Here is a 16429-nt window from a genome sequence, read left to right on the forward strand (position 1 = left end):
TTTTTGGTTTTTCGAGACAGGGTTTCTCTGTGGTTTTGGAGCCTGTCCTGGAACTAGCTCTTGTAGACCAGGCTGGTCTCGAACTCACAGAGATCCGCCTGCCTCTGCCTCCCAAGTGCTGGGATTAAAGGCGTGCACCACCACCGCCCGGCTATAAGTGCTCCACAACCTCTTGGCCCCACCTCTTCCTCTTCCAAGGGCCTTTCTTTCCCTTCTCCAGAGATGGCCAGGGAACTCTATGATCTATTGCAGTTTAATTCCCAGCTGAATGTGAACCCCGCCTCTCCAGCCAACTCCCTACTTCTTTGGGCATCGGACTACAGCACAGACAAAATTCCCGTGACACTCAGCTCCAGAACAACCCAAACCATCAGCACGAATGCCTGCACTAAATGTCCACTCCACTGGTGTTCATAGCAATTACAAAAAAAAAAAAAAAAAAAAGGATGGACATTACCCAGTCTGTCCAAGCATGCAGAAAAATCAGCTAAATGTCGGGCTTCCCGATTCAGAATGCACGCTAGAGATGGGGTTCATTCTCACTTGCAATCTGAGAGCAGCTTGGGCTAACAACATTTTTAGACCTCATTCCTCACTTTTAGTAGCTACATCGAAGTGTACCTAATGATGTGTATCTGTTGCCATTTTGTTCTGTTGTGTTTTGTAGCACAGCTCCATAAGACCCGGGCTGACCTGAAGCCTGTAGCCCTCAAATGTGCAGAGATCCCGCTGTATCTGCCTTCTGGGTACTGTAGGGTTATAGCCCTGTGCTACCAACCTAGCTTGGCCATCTGTTACCTTTACAATCAGGAGGCATACAGGAAATAGTAATGAGAGTGTTCTGGGATGTGTGGAAGGAGATCATGGAGCTTTTCTCAGGGAGAATGCCACAGGGACCTCTAACTTCCCAGAACCCAGGGCTAAGGCATCTGAGGTGTGGCAGCAACAGTTCTCCCCAAGGGAGCCAGAGCCTGTTAGGAGTCTCTCGCTGCATAGAGGGTAAAGTACACAGTTCTGGGGTTGAAGCGATGGCTCAGAGATCAAGAACACTCACATGGAACCCAGGTTCAATTCCCAGGACATGCATGACAGCTCACAACCAACTGTGGCTACAGTCCCGGGTGATTTGATGCCTTCTTCTGACCTCCTTGATCCCAAGCATCCATGTGGTGCACAGACACACAAACAAAATACCCAAACGCATTAAATAAATCAATATTTTTAAGGTAAGTGAATAGGAACCACCTCCTCATCTGATTGGAGCTGGAAAGAGGCTAAAACTTATGCAGTGAGTTCTTGACTCTCTGGAACCCAAGTGGCCGCTGCCTGCCATGAGGAGAGAGAAAGATAGGATTCCTCCTCCCACTGGTGGCCCTGGCCAACCTCTCCAGACGCCTTGTCATTCCTGGTGCTGGTGCATGTTCAGTGAGAGCCACAGCTCAATTCCCATGTCAGGTCAGCCTCACGGCAGAAGACTGTGGCAGCCAGGGCAGCCTGGAGCATGCGCAGACTGGAGGAGCCGAGAAACTAGAACCGGTCCCTCTGCTGGCAGCATCCAATCAGCAGAGGGACTGTGGAGCGCTCAGCCACTGGCTGCTACCAAGTAGAAAATGTCACCTGGGGCAGATCAGAAGAAGCTCAGACAATGATGTGAAACTTCTTTGTTTTAAATTTGTAACTTTTAAGTCTGCTAAGAGTGCAAACGAAACAGGCCTCTTGTAGGCTGGGTATGACTGCTAAAGTCTAGTTTACGTTCCTGCCCCCACCACACACACATCCCGGGAAGGACCATAGCTCTGATGGACACCTATCTTTGTCTGTGTCTACTGAGTAGCAGACAGTCCCCGATGCTCACAGTGGTGACTTGTGCCTGCTTTTTTTTCATTCTAGAGTCCTGGATGCCCTGACTACAGCATCCTCTCCTTCATGGGCGCTTTCCACGGGAGGACTATGGGTAAGGAGGACCAAGTATGGCCCCAGACTTTGTGCTGCCTGTCACCATAGATGCTAACGAGCAGAGACAGGCTGGATCCTGAAGCTGCCTTGAATCTAGGAAGCCATCAGTCTGAGAGGACAGAGGGTCAAAAGTGTGTGTGTGTGTGTGTGTACGTGTGTGTACGTGTGTGTATGTGTGTGTTCGTACCTTCCCCCTCCTATCTCCAGCCAGCATGTTTTACAGGGAGTATGAACAAAGGCAATGGTCGTTCTGAAGTTCAGTATTGTCCTCTGATCAGGGGTCAGCCTCCTCTCCCCATATCACCCCCTAAACTTTTTCCTCGTGATTATCTCTCCCTGTGCGGCAGCGTTCATATTCCTCAAGTCTGCGAAGCCTCACAAGCTTTCCTAAGCAGCACCTAGGCCAAAGGTTAACTCAGAACAAGCAAACTGTTAGCAGTGTACACAATGGGCTATTGCAATGTGCCCATGCAAGGCAGCTGAATGGCTCAGTGGGTGAAGATGCAAACTTGTTGGCCTGCATTTGGTCCCCAGAACCTACATGGTGGATGGCACTCCCATTGGCTGTCATCTTCCTCCCACAGGCACACACTGGCACATGCACCCACCCAATAAATAAATAGATGTAATATTTTAATTTTGAAAAAAACAGGGGGCTGGAAAGATGGCTCAGTGGTTAAGAGCACTTGTTGTTCTTGCAGAGGACCTGTGTTTAGTTCCCAACAACCACATGGCAGCTCATACTCTTCTGTGACTCCAGGTCCAGAGGATCTGATGATCTCCTCCAGCACACAGTCCACATACACACATACATGCATGCAAAACACTCATACATGTAGAATAAAATATTTTCATATAGTTTTGAAAAAACACTGTGTACCTGTAGATTTTTTTCTACAATACAAAATGCAAATATACTCTTATAATATAGTATACAAAGGGGTAGAAAGACAGCTCAGAGGTTGTGAGTGCCGGCTTCTCTTCAGAGAACCTGGGTTTTGATTCCCAGCATCCATGTCAGGTGGCTCACAGTCACATGTCAGTTCAGCTCTAGGAGATTCCATGTCCTTTCCTGGCCTCCTCAGACATTACACTCACATGACATACAGTCACACAAACACATACATACACATTAAAATAATAACAACAACATAGAATATTAAAATAGCCCATCCATCCCTCCTGTAACAAACCAATTCCATTCAATCCCCTGCAGAGAGGGGATAATTGTGCCCATTTGCAAATATGGATATAAATCAGCAAAGAGAGTAACTTCCTGTTGCCATTTAATGACAGCAAGGAGGCTGAACTGCCATCTCTCCTCTGCAGCAACTGGGTTTAACCTGGGACAGATCATAAAGCAAATGCACACACACCCTCCCTAAGGTTACACACACACGGGCTGAAGAGCTCATTGCCTTCTCTTTAAAGACTTTATGCTACTGCCCCGAGCCAACCATCTGCTCTTCTGTTTTGCTGGGCTCAGGATGCTTAGCGACCACACACTCAAAAGCAATTCACAAGATTGACATCCCTTCCTTTGACTGGCCCATTGCTCCATTCCCACGGCTGAAGTACCCCCTGGAGGAGTTCGTGAAGGACAACCAGCAAGAGGAGGCCCGATGCCTAGAAGAGGTAACCTGGTTCCCCACAGCCTCCTTCCATCTCTGTTTCTCTCCATATCCTGAATCCGAGCCCAGAAGAGGACAGATGTAGGACATGGGTAGTGCCCCTCGGGTAGGGAGTAAGGATGCAGAGACCTCATGCTTCAAGTGCTCCATAAGGGAAGAGACAAGAGGCATTGTTTTGCTACCTAGCATTTATCACACTTCTGGTACCAATTTCTCCACCATTTCTTTGGAGATGGATTTAAGTGACTTCAAAATAAGGGAGAATAGATTTATTTAAATAATATGGATGTCTTGCAGGAAAAGAGCTCCGTGGGGCCAGTCTCCTGGTTAGCATTCTTTCTCTGAGTTCTAGAGCTTCTTTAAGTTTCATTGGAGGTCGCACTAGGAAAGAATGAGGACTTGTAATCCCTTGCCTCCACATCTCCATTTCCCCAGAAACAGCCACCTGTTTCTGTAGGAAATGGGAAAGTATAGGAAGCGTTTTCCTGCTGGAGCAACAGTGGCTGTATTCTTTATTGGATTATTATTGGATTGATGCTCAAATAACTCTGCTGGCTTTCCTCTTAAACGTGTCATCATTTTCAGTCAATATTTATCAGACACCTACCAGGTGCTAAGCAGAGTGCTGAGTGGTAGGTCTTTAGCAATAAATGAAAGAGACAAGACCATAGCTCAGGCTTGTAACATAGACAGCCATAGATTTCATAGTTACCAGAGCGGCAAAAGAAAAAAGCAGACTGGGGATGGAACATTAGGAAGTGTTTCCCAGCAATCACAAAATCCTGGGCACCACATCAGATCAGGTGTGGAGATGTATGTCCATAATGCTAGCTCTTAGGAGGAGCTCAGGATGAGAAATTGAAGATTGTTTTCAGCTACATAGTGAATTCAAGGCCACCTAGGATTATGAGACCCTGTCTTAATAAATAAATAGAAACAGATGGAATTTATTTGAGCAGCATCTTTTATTTGTTCCTTGAGATGTAGTCTCACATTCTAGTCCAGCTGCCTTGGGACTTACTGTTCAGCACAGGCTGGCTTCAAGACCAAGAGAAATACTGCTGTCTCAGCCTCGCTAGTACTGAAGCTCCAGGAGTGAGACATGGCATTTCATGAGCCTTCTATATCAAAATATGGTCTCAACATGTAATTAATATTTTTATAAGTATTTTATAAAATTTGTATAATATTTTATAAGAGGTTGTTTTTCATATTAAGCTCCCGGAACACTGTGTGTTAGGCATAAAAAACTAAGTCATGGGCTTTGTTCTATTTTGTTTTTTAAATTTTGAATTCTAATTAAAACATAATAAATATCACTGTGTTATTTGTTCATCATCTGTAATACCTGCTTCAGAACAAGTTGGGTACCTTCCTTATGTCCCATCAGTTTGTTGGTGTTTTTACATCAGCTGTAGCAGTGAGAGAGTTATAGTTCCTGCAGTACAGCCATTCCAGCATTTGCTTCAGTCCGTTGTATGACTCAGTACACTGTCACCCAACCAGGGATGTCTTAGCACCCTGGACCACCTTCTCAAGTCACTCTAAGCATTCTTACCCGCACGGTCCCCCGCCCTACAACATACCGCCACAGTGCTGCACTCTGCTTTTGCTTCAGATGGTTTCACAGCAGCTTCTCAAATGAGAATCTATCTTAGCCTGCCCACGACCCAGGCACACAAGCCGAAAGAGCACTAATAGCACAGCAGAAGCAACAATAGTGCCAGGCATTCCTTGAACTCACAGAGTTTTACTTGCCTCTGTCTCCTGAGTACTGGGATTAAAGGTGCATACCACCAGGCCAGGCACTACATAACAAATTTGGGGCCAGCCTGGGCAATATGTGTGCCCACTTACAGATCAAGAAAGAGAAGGTTCAGAAGACTGAATTTCTAGTCCCATAGGTGCCAGCTCCTGTCACAGCAGAGCACATCCCGCACAAAGTGTGGCTCCTCACAGGTCCACACTTGTGATGGGAGATGCCACAGACACACTTTCGATATGACTTCAAGGGGTCCCCAGAGCCCCCCAGTGCCCATCCATGGAATCTACTGTTCTGGGGCGTCTATGAACAGCTTCCTTTTCCCTTTCCGGATCTAGGTGGAAGATCTAATTGTGAAATATCGGAAAAAGAAGAGAACAGTGGCTGGAATCATCGTTGAACCCATCCAGTCTGAGGGCGGAGACAATCACGCCTCAGATGACTTCTTCCGGAAACTGAGAGACATTGCCCGAAAGGTTAGAGTGCACGGAAAGAGCCAGCCAGGACCACAATGGTTTCTGAGTTTGGTTCCCAGAGCAAAAAGTTGGCTCTACTTCTGCCATGGGGCATGAAAACTTACATGTGTGCAGAAACTGGCAGACCTTATCGAGGGCAGAGAAAGTGGATTGGTACTAGGGAGTATGGGCACAGGTTTACCTAGCTTGTATAGAGCCCTGTGTTTCATTTGAGGTGGGGGCAGGCTTGAGTTGGGAGGCATGGGTGATTCCTATTTAAAATAACTTTGCTGAATCAGCCCCTGTTCAGTGGTAAAGCATTTGTGTAGCATGCACAAGGTTCTGGGTTCAATCCTCAGCACTGAAGAAAAATCAAAGTTTTATGGGACGTGATAACTCAAGCCTACAGTCCCAGCACTCAGAAGGCCCAGGCAGGAGGATTATCACAGGTTCAGGGCTACCCTTGGTTATATAGTTTAAGACCAGACTGGGAACTACTGGGATTTTTGGTTTGTTTTGTTTTTGTTTGTTGTTTTTTTTCCTTTTAATTAATTAATTTAATTTATTTTACATATATATGGGTGTTTTGCTTGCATGTATGTTTGTGCAGCATGTGTATGCACTGCCTGCAGAGTCCAGAAGAGGGCATCAGATTCCCCTGAAACTGGAGTTACAGACAGTTGTGAGCTGTCATGTGGATGCTGGGGTTTGGACCAGGGTCCTATGGACTAACAACCAGTGCTCTTATAACCATGGAGCTATCACTCCAGCCCCCAAACTACTGTTTTATTCTGGTGTCTTAGTTAGCGTTTCTACTGCTGCAACAAAACCACCATGATCAAAGAACAAGTTGGGGAGGAAAGGGTTTATTGGCTTAAGCTTCCATATTCCTTACAGTTCATCACTGAAGAAAGTCCAAGCAGGAACTCACACAGGGCAGGAGCCTGGAGGCAGGAACTGATGTAGTAGCCATGGAGGGGTACTGCTTACTGGCTTGCTTCCCCTAGCTTTCTCAGTCTACTTTCTTATAGAACCCAGAACTACCTGCCCAGGGTTAGTTCCACCCACAATGGGCCTGGCCCTCCCCCATCAATCACTAATTAAGAAAATGCCCTATAGTCAGAACTTATGAAGACGGTTTCTCAACTAAGGTTCCCTCCTTTCAGATAACTCTAGTTTGTTTGACATAAGACCAGCCAGCAAATCGGGACTTGTCCAGTGAGGAAATCCCTAACATGGCTGCAGCCTCCTAATTTGCCTTGTTTTTTCAGTCCACTGTGTCTATAGTCATCGGCGTAAAGGAGCAGGATCAGCATCAAGGCTTTAGTCTAATGGATTGGGCATTAGCTTTTTGTCACTGCAGCCAAATTCCTTGATTTAAACAGTGTAAGCCCCCAGACAAAAGCCTGACTTTGCTCCATTCCAGAGGGTTCAGGCCATAGTCACCAGCCCTGCATGCTTAGCAGAAACCATGGCAGCAGAAACAAGTGACAGAGGAGAACTATTTAATCGTAGCTGACAGGAAGCATAGAAGGAGACAGGAAGTGACCAGGAGATCCTCTAACCCCACAAAGACCAAGTTCCTCCACTTCTAAAGTTTCCACAACATCCTAGTAGCGCCATGGCAGGAGACCAAACGCTCAGCATAGGAGCCTGTGAGGGAGTTTATGTTCACATGGTAACAGGTATATATGCACAGTGGACGTACCCAACCAGTCAGCTCATCGATAAGACACATGGGACACGAGCCAGTTCACACACATATGGAATTAGTGCGTCTGCAGAAAACACGGCAGCTGATGTGGACGGAATGACTTCTCAGCTTCAAGCTTGCACACATTGTCTTCAGAGGTAGTCAAGCCCAGGACAGCAGCCGCATGCCACAGAGCCCAGAGATGGTGCTGGGGAGTATCCAATGTTCTGATTTTTTCCATCGGGGCAGTTCTAGGGCGTGTTCTGATCTAGGCTGTTCTGGTTTGCTCTGCAGAGCTGGGGAATGGGGCTTGGCTTTGCCGTTTAGAGCACAAGGGTGAGGCACACAGCTGGGCTCCAGCTTGGGGTAAAGGGGTCCCCAGAGGCTTACACGTTTGTCTCTCCCTGCCCTGTTCTCCGAGCAGCATGGCTGTGCCTTCTTGGTGGATGAAGTTCAGACTGGAGGGGGCTGCACGGGCAAGTTCTGGGCCCACGAGCACTGGGGCTTGGATGACCCAGCTGATGTAATGTCCTTTAGCAAGAAGATGATGACAGGGGGCTTCTTCCACAAGGAGGAGTTCCGGCCAAGTGCTGTGAGTATCCTGGCTTTCTGTGCTCGTACAGAGCAAATGGTTGCTGCAGTACATACCTAAGGGACCAGGGGGTCTCCTGGGTGGCACAGAGGTTTCCTTCAATGTCACATGTAATAATGGCGTCAGTAGCTGCTGCTGTGTAATGGCCACTTTGTGCCTGTCCGTGTCTGGTGGTCCCTTAATCCACACAACACTCTAACCACGGAGCCTTGAATTCTCTTTGTAATGCTTCACTGATGGCCGGCCAGGCACAGAAGCCAAGTGTGCCTCTGCCGTAGTTACTTTTCTCGTTGCTATGACCCCATACCTGAAACATCTTAAGGAACATCTTAAGAAGAATTAGGGCTTACAATCTGAAGGGATGTAATCCATCATGACCGGAGGCATGGTGACAAGAGCAGGAGACAAATGGTCACACTGCATCTGTAGTCAGGAAACAGAGAGCGGAAGTGGCATTGGACAATTAAACCATGAGGTGGATCCCCAGTGCCCACTTCCTCCAGCAAGGATCACTCCTTAAAGGTCCTACAGGCTTCCAAAACATTACCACAGCTGGGGAGTAAGTTTTCAAACACATGAGCCTGTAAGAGACACTTTTACATTTAAATCACAGCACCCTCTAAGGTGTTAGTGAATAGTCAGGAGTCTCACAGAGGCCGTCTGTTAGCCGTGCCCATACACTACAAATTTTTAAGTGTGCATATAAATGCATGTGCACGCACACACACACACACACACACACACACACACATTCTTCAAGAGTCCAAAACCCTTGCATTGTGCAGTTTCAATCCTTGAAGTTGCTTCTTTGTCCAAAATGGCTACTGGAATTCCAGCTTTCATACGTCAGTTCTAATCAGTGGTAAGAAAAAAAAGAAATCCCCCCTCTTTCTCTGTCTGTCTGTCTCTCTGTCTCTGTCTCTGTCTCTCTCTCTCTCTCTCTCTCTCTCTCACACACACACACACACACACACACACACACACACACACGTTTTTATTTAATTGTCGTGTCTGTGCATGCTACTGCCAGCAGAGGCCAGCAGAGAGCTTCAGAACCCTGGAGCTGGAGTTACAGGTGCTTGCTTGTGAGCCACCCAGTGTAGGTGCCAAGTAGGGAACTCTGGTCCTCTGCAGAAGCAACAAATGCTTGTAAGTGCTGAGCCATCTCTTCAGCCTAGTTCTTTGATTTCTAACATGGGACTTAAACCTGGTCACACGGCCAGTCCACACTGTAAGAGAGGTGGGAAGTGTTTTAGTTGGCAACATTGCCACTGTAAGAACTCATGGATAGGAAAAGTAGATGATGTCCGAGAGTCAGCAGACCACGGTGCAATCCCAAGGCCCCCGTTGATGAGCATTTGCTAAGGCTAGGATCTTCTAACCTACCTGTACCTCGACTTCCTGCTGTATAAAATGAAGATGGTTGTGCACAACTGTGCAGCACACAGCAAGGTTTCGGCCAACAGTGGAGTGCACATATCACAGTGCACCCTCGAGATTGAATTGTCTGTGACATTATAACGACATTTTAATTTGCCTGAGAACGTTTGAATGGTGTTGAAATCACTGAACAATGCATTTCTCAGAGCATCTCCTTTGTGAGATGATACACCCGTGCAGTTAAGAAACTCGGCTTTTCTGGGCCCGAGAGACTTCCCAGGGGATGTGGCCGCTGGGGCTCTCTCAATAGCGCCAACCTTGAGATGTTTGTTGTTTCAGTTTCTTTCCTCTCTGGGGATGGAAAGGTGTAAGGTGCTAGGAGCTGCTTCCGTCAGTGAGTTGATTGCCGTGCAAGCATGGGGACTTGAGATTGAGCCCAACGCCGATGTGAAGAGCCAGGCATGGTAGTGCACACTTGTAATCCCAGCAGAGCTGGGAAGGCAGAAGCAGGAAGCTTCCTGGGACTTGCTGGCTAGCCAGCCTGCCAAATCAATAAGCTTTAGCTTTAGGGAAAGACAGTTCCTAAGGAACAACATCATTCCTCAGCTAGATTGACCCTTGGTGGATGACAGTTGACCTGGCTTGAGCCACCCTGCACTGAACCCCACCCCCTGTTGTGTATGTGTGTGTATGGACACATGTGTGTTCATGTGAACACACGTGCACATTTGTGTACATGTATGCAGAGGCATATACAATTTTTTAATTTTTTGCATGGGGAAGGAGGGAGGGGAGTGTTGGAAACTTCAAGAAGAATCATTTATTGAATTCCTCAAATGGCAAACAGTGACCACTCAGCTAAAGTCTGACACGTGACTGGGTTTCTCTCCTGGGAAGTGAGGACCCTATGTGGACACCTGCACGGAGTTATGTCTGAGCAGGCAGAGTAAAGGGGTGGAATCAAAGAGAGGCAGGAAAATGTGTGCCCAGGGGCAGGGGACCCTTTGAAGGGTTCTGCTATGAGAGCCCTTCCGATCGATCCCTCTCATTCTAGCCTTACCGGATCTTCAACACCTGGCTGGGAGACCCGTCCAAGAACTTGCTGCTGGCTGAGGTCATTAATATCATCAAGCGGGAGGACCTGCTCAACAATGTGGCACATGCCGGGAAGACCCTGCTCACAGGGCTGCTGGATCTCCAGGTACCTGGCTCAGCCCTGGCACTGCTTGCTGGCCTGCAGTTCTCAGCTAGCTTTGCTGTTTTCGGGTTCCCCGGCCTTGGCGTGGGCAAAACCAGGTCGCTCCATTCTTCCATGCCAACCCCGTTCCTTGCCCCTCATTATCTCTTGACACTAAATTCAAACATTCCTTCTAGAAGACTCCTCCTGTGACCCTCTCATAGCCATGATTCCCTCCTCTGAACAGTCCAGTGGGTTTGTTGCAAGCCTCATGTGTAGTTTTTTATTATATTGAAACAAGGTATCGTGTAACCCAGGCTGGCCTTGAATGTGATATGTATCAAGGATGACTTTGAATTCCCTATCTTCCTGCCTCTACCTCCAAGTCCTGGGATTACAGATGTGTGGCTGACAGCTGTAATTTTGAGTATCTTAAAAGCCAGCTGCAAAGCAAATTGGAATAGGTAAATTTATTTTAATGATATGTTTTACTTAACCTATCTGATGTCCAGAATACTATTTCAATAAGTCATCAATAAAGAAAATAAGTAATGGCCAGGTGGTGGTGGCACACGCCTTTAATCCCAGTACTTGGGAGGCAGAGGCAGGTGGATCTCAGTGAGTTGGAGGGCCAGCCTGGACTACAAAGTGAGTTCCAGGACAGCCAGGACTATTACACAGAGAAACCCTGTCTCAAAAAACAAACAAGCAAAAGGGAAGAAGGGAGGGAAAATAAGTAATATGCCATGCCTGTATCACATTCCAATCATCTCAGTACTGAGGGGACAGAGAGAAAGGAAGGTCCTTGTAAATTGAAAATCAGCCTCGTCCACATAGCAAGTTCTAGGCCAGCAAGGGTTGTAGACTGAGCCTCTCTCACAACAAGAGGGCTAGGGAGGTGGTTCAGATTCCCAGCTGTGTGGGCGTGTCAGCACCAGCGGGTCCCCCCCCCCCCCAACAAGCTCTGACACGGTCTGTCTTCCTGCTGCAGGCCCGGTACCCCCAGTTCATCGGCAGAGTGAGAGGACGAGGCACCTTTTGTTCCTTCGACACTCCAGACGAATCCGTGCGGAATAAACTCATTCTAACCGCCAGAAACAAAGGTGGGGGTGGGAGGGGACACTGAACTGAGTTATCTCACCAGTCTCTTGCTCTACTGAGTGGGTGCCGAGCTTCGCTAGGTACAGGGTGGGGAAAGTGGAGATGCTGGGATAAAGAGACTCGGGGCCTTTCTCGAAAGTTACTGGTGGGATTCATGCCTTCTTCTCATCTGACTATTTCTTCTTCTTCCTGTGTTTTGAGGCAGCGTGTGGTGTATCCCAGGTTTGCTACAAACTTGCTATGTAGCTAATTGAGGATGACTTTTTGTTTGGTTTTTTTTTTGTTTTGTTTTGTTTGTTTTTTGAGACAAGGTTTCTCTCTAGCTTTGGAGCCTGTCCTGGAACTAGCTTTTGTAGACCTCGAACTCACAGAGATCCGCCTGCCTCCGCCTCCCAAGTGCTGGGATTAAAGGCGTGCGCCACCACTGCACGGCTGAGTTTTAAACACCCAATCCTACTGCCCCTCCTCCAGTGCTGGCATTACAGGCATACACTACCACACCTAGCTTGTTCAGTGCTGAGGATCACACCTACAGCCTCATATAGGATAGCCAAGCCCTACTGGGCTACACCCCGCCAGCCCATGAAAGATTGCTTCACCCACTCCTGTGCTGCAGGCACCCATTGAGAAGGCAAGCTGAACTAACGGTGGGACCAGGCACAGCAAAGGCCAAGTCCTTCCTCCAGGAACCATGGTTGCTCAAGAAGCAAACACCTTTTTGAGATCACTCAGCTAGCCTACCGCTACACCCCGCCACCAATTTTCCTTTTAAAGAATTTTTATTATGTCTGTGATATGTGTATGTGTAAGTCCAAGGGCCACAGTCACATGTGGAAGTCAGAAGACAAAACTTCATGAGATCAGTTCTCTCCTACGTTTATGTGGGTTCCGGGGATTGGATTCAGGCCATTCGGCTTGCATGGACTACCGCACTCCCCATCCCCATCACTCCTGCCGCCTTTTAATTGGCCAGAGTGGCCTTGGACTCACCCTGTAGCTCAGACTGGCTTTGGACTTCCGATCCTCCTTCACAAGCCTCCTGAGCAGCTGGGGTTATGGACATGTCCCCCTAAGCCTAGCTTTTCACTTTTTATTTATTTATATTTTGAGATAGGGTCTCGTTGTATAGCCTAGGCCTAGAACTTGGAATTCTTCTGCTTCCATGTCTCAAGTGCTGGGATTACAGGCATGTGACACCATGCCTGCCTTAGCCTCCTTTCTAAAATATGAAAAATAGTTCCAAAGAAAATGAGCAAGCCAGGCAAGTATGCCCAGTACACACAGCAAAATCCTTCTTTGGAAACTGGCAGGTCCACGTGTTCGGTAAGGGCCTAGCCCTTCTGCACATGCTTCCGTAATGTAGTCACTTACCATGAGTTCCCGGGAAGAAAGAACTTCTACCTTGAGATTTCTCTATAATCCAACCCAGCAGGAGGAGAAGAGCTGACGTTTAAAGTTAGGGAAGGCTGGGCCTAGCAGCACACACCTTTCACCCCAGGCAGGCAGAGCTCTGTGAATTCAAGGCCAGCCTGGTCTACGTAGCAAGTTCTAGGCCAGCCAGGGCTACACAGTGAGACCTTATTTCAAAAAAAGAACGAAAACCAACAAATAAAATTGAAAATCAGGAGGGAAGGAGAGAAGAGAGTAGGTAAAGGAAGAGAGAAGGGGAGAGAGGAGGGATGAATAGGAGGATGGGGGGCTGCAGGAAAGAGCAATGGGGGGCAGATGACAACTGCTGACCTAACCCTGCTCTTCTTCCAGGTGTGGTACTGGGGGGCTGTGGTGACAAGTCCATCCGTTTCCGTCCCACGCTGGTCTTCAGGGATCACCACGCTCACCTGTTCCTCAACATCTTCAGTGACATCTTAGCAGACTTCAAGTAAAGAAGCCGTTCCCGTGACATTCAGAGAAAGCCTGGTCAGCGGTGTCAACCTGATTAGTTTGCCTAATTCATATTTTCACTTCCAAGTTTACCAGAGGCGAATGCATTAACTGAAGGGTCATTTGTGGGGCAGGCTCATCGTTCAGTGGTTGTGGAGGAAGAGCGGGTCAGGAGGACCTGGGTTTGAGTTTCCTCCCTGCAGGACTCGTGGTGCCAATTGGTTAAAGCCCTTAAGTTCTGTGTAAGCTTGGACACTGTCTTAGGAAAGGCCATGAGGCCATATTTCTGCCAACCCTGGACCAACCAGTTTCTTAGAAGCCACTCAATACCATTATAGCTGCTCTGAGGTGGGCGGGCAGGATCCTTGGGTCTCTGTCCATCTCAAGTACCCTGTTCTGGGATTGGAGATACTGATGTCCTCTTGTCCTCCATGAACCAAATCTCCTTGCTTCTCACCAAATCCCTAGCTCCATGCCCCACTCGTGACTTAGTGAGAGTCTGGATGGCTCTCAGGAAGATGACAGGTAGGGAGATAAGGAGTGTGTTTGAGGGAGAGGAGGGGCTTCTGGTATCCTAGACACCAAGATACACTCAGCCCTGTGCTCTTGGTGATGTCCCTGGCCTGCAAATTCTGTCCCTGACTGACCTGTGCTCCTGGAGGATCTCTGAGTGGCATCCGTGGTAGTTCTTAGGCGACATTCTCCATCCTGAGTCAGTCTTGACTCGAGCACCCAGGGGACACATGGGAGCTGAAGTTGCCTCTGGAGCCTGAACGGAGGAACACGAGCAGCATAGCCACAGGGCCTCTGACCTGTGACCCCTCATTCTGGGACCTTCATAGTCCAGCTCTCACTCATCCACCCTCCCATCTCTCCAGAGCAGGGCTCCTCCATCCCAGGGGATTTCCTGCTAAAGGCAATGTGTTCGTTATAAAGGCATAAGACAACACGCATGGAAAAGCAGCTTGCTGGTTCATGATGGTGTTCTTGGACTTGCCCTGCCCCACAACCCCACCCCACGCCACCCCACTGAGAGCCTGGGCCTTTTCTGAACTGGGAGCTTACATTACCCTCAGCCAGCAGCCAATGCTTATACAGGCCTCAGCATCTCAGCTGGAGGCGAGGTGTTCTTAGAGCTGACTTGACCTGAAAGGCTCCTGAGAAGAGCCCCTCATCCTTTGAGAGGCAGCAGTTAACAGATAGACTGAAGGGGGCTGATTTGTCTTCTCCCAAAATCTGCTTTGCATCCTGGAGACCTCGTTGAGTATCTGGAGAGATGGGTATGCCAGGCTGCCCAGTTCAGCCCTTTGCTCTTGAATCATCCAAAGATCTGGCTTCCATGCTTCCTTAGGCATAGTCATCAATGCACTTGCCTTGAGGATGAAAGGCATTGACATGCTTAATAGAGACAGCCGATCCATGAGTCCCAGGTCGCCTCACAACCCTGCAGTCTGAGACTCAGCCATCCCTTTCCATAGCCGTGTTTAAGATCATTTCCACAACCATATAAGTGATGGGGTTTGCTCCCTCCCTCCCTGTAAGGTTTCATCCACCAGCATGTTTATTTCCACATCAATAATTTATTCACTCATCTAACTTTCATGAAACACTGTGCTGTCCCAGGCCCTGTGCTAAACACCAGGAATACAAACATGAGATAAAGCCCCTGCTCCCAGGAGACTCCCACTCTCCTGGGAACCACAGACCCTTTAATGCTGAAGTCAGAGTGGCATGTGTGCTCTAGCAAGGCTTGCTATATATTAGTAAGTCCAAGGAACCTTTAAGGAGAAAGGAGTGTCTGATCAGAATTCTCCAGAATGAAAAGCTAATCAAGCACAAACAAGGAAGAGTAAGAAAAGGAGAAAGCCTGTGTAGAGGGCACGTTTGTTCACAGCCTCGGCCCTTTCCCCAGGGAACCAGGGTCTGCCCAGAATACCCCAAAGTTCAAGGTCTTATTTAAAAACACAAGGAAAGTGCAGACCAAACCCTAATTCACCCATTGGTTCAAGCATGCTTCCTCCTGAGAGTCATAGCAGCACACGCGATGCTCAGTCAGGTCCTTGGCGTTCGCGGGGGTCTTAAGCTAGGACACAAGCAGAAATCACTCTCTTTAGTGGAGGGAGTTGCTGATGTTTTACTTTGTTCTACAGGGTGTGCTGACAGAAGAATGGAATCATCTCTAGAAAGTCATATCCAGATGTTTTGTTTACCCCTTGCCTGGGGACGGTTCTTCTCATTTTAAACAAACAAACAAAATTTATGCCATTCATCCCAAGTTCTTGACTTGGGCACAGTATCTCCCTGAGATGTCATCTTTGGAGGTTAACTGAAAGAATCCCAAGGAAAAGGATTTCCACAAAACTCAAGATGGTTAAAAACTTAGAAAAGGCTAGTGAAAACCCGGGAAGCCTGGTAGGCAGAGCCCACAGAGAGGCGCCTGTGTGCAGGTCTGGATGTAGACCCATCATGCATTAGTACAGTAGAGTTTAGTAAATGTCTCTAGTCTGTTGTGTCAATTTTGCAGAAAACAAGGCCCAGTACTAGCGAGTCTTAGAAGTCCTCCCTTTTTATTATAAATGGGTGTTTTGTTTTGTTTTTATAATTTTTACTGATGCTCAGTAACCATGCAAAATTGTGCACATTAATGTACTAATTACTAGATCTGTACTTATCTATACACAATATATCAGCTCCCTGTAGAAAACCACAGCTAGCGAGCATCGCAGACTCACGAAGACCAAGTGATCTTGTTTACAGCAATTGTTCAACAGTGCCAATAAGTGACGAGGGAACTAACGTGT

General features: G+C 47.7%; 1 protein-coding gene across 1 annotated transcript in view; it reads left to right on the top strand.

Moving 5' to 3' along the window:
* Abat (4-aminobutyrate aminotransferase) overlaps positions 1-13616 on the top strand; it is an 85931-nt gene extending 72315 nt beyond the window's left edge. The window contains exons 9-16 of the mRNA XM_050136420.1: positions 1891-1954; positions 3443-3591; positions 5688-5825; positions 7922-8089; positions 10524-10670; positions 11638-11749; positions 12985-13070; positions 13509-13616. Coding sequence (XP_049992377.1) covers positions 1891-1954; positions 3443-3591; positions 5688-5825; positions 7922-8089; positions 10524-10670; positions 11638-11749; positions 12985-13070; positions 13509-13616 — 972 coding nt within the window. The remainder of the gene's footprint in view (positions 1-1890; positions 1955-3442; positions 3592-5687; positions 5826-7921; positions 8090-10523; positions 10671-11637; positions 11750-12984; positions 13071-13508) is intronic.
* The last annotated feature ends 2813 nt before the right edge of the window (positions 13617-16429 follow it).

Source organism: Alexandromys fortis, unplaced genomic scaffold (genome assembly GCF_014885135.2).
Source record: "Alexandromys fortis isolate MF-2015 unplaced genomic scaffold, M_Fortis_MF-2015_v1.1 scaffold_29, whole genome shotgun sequence".
NCBI lineage: Eukaryota > Metazoa > Chordata > Mammalia > Rodentia > Cricetidae > Alexandromys > Alexandromys fortis.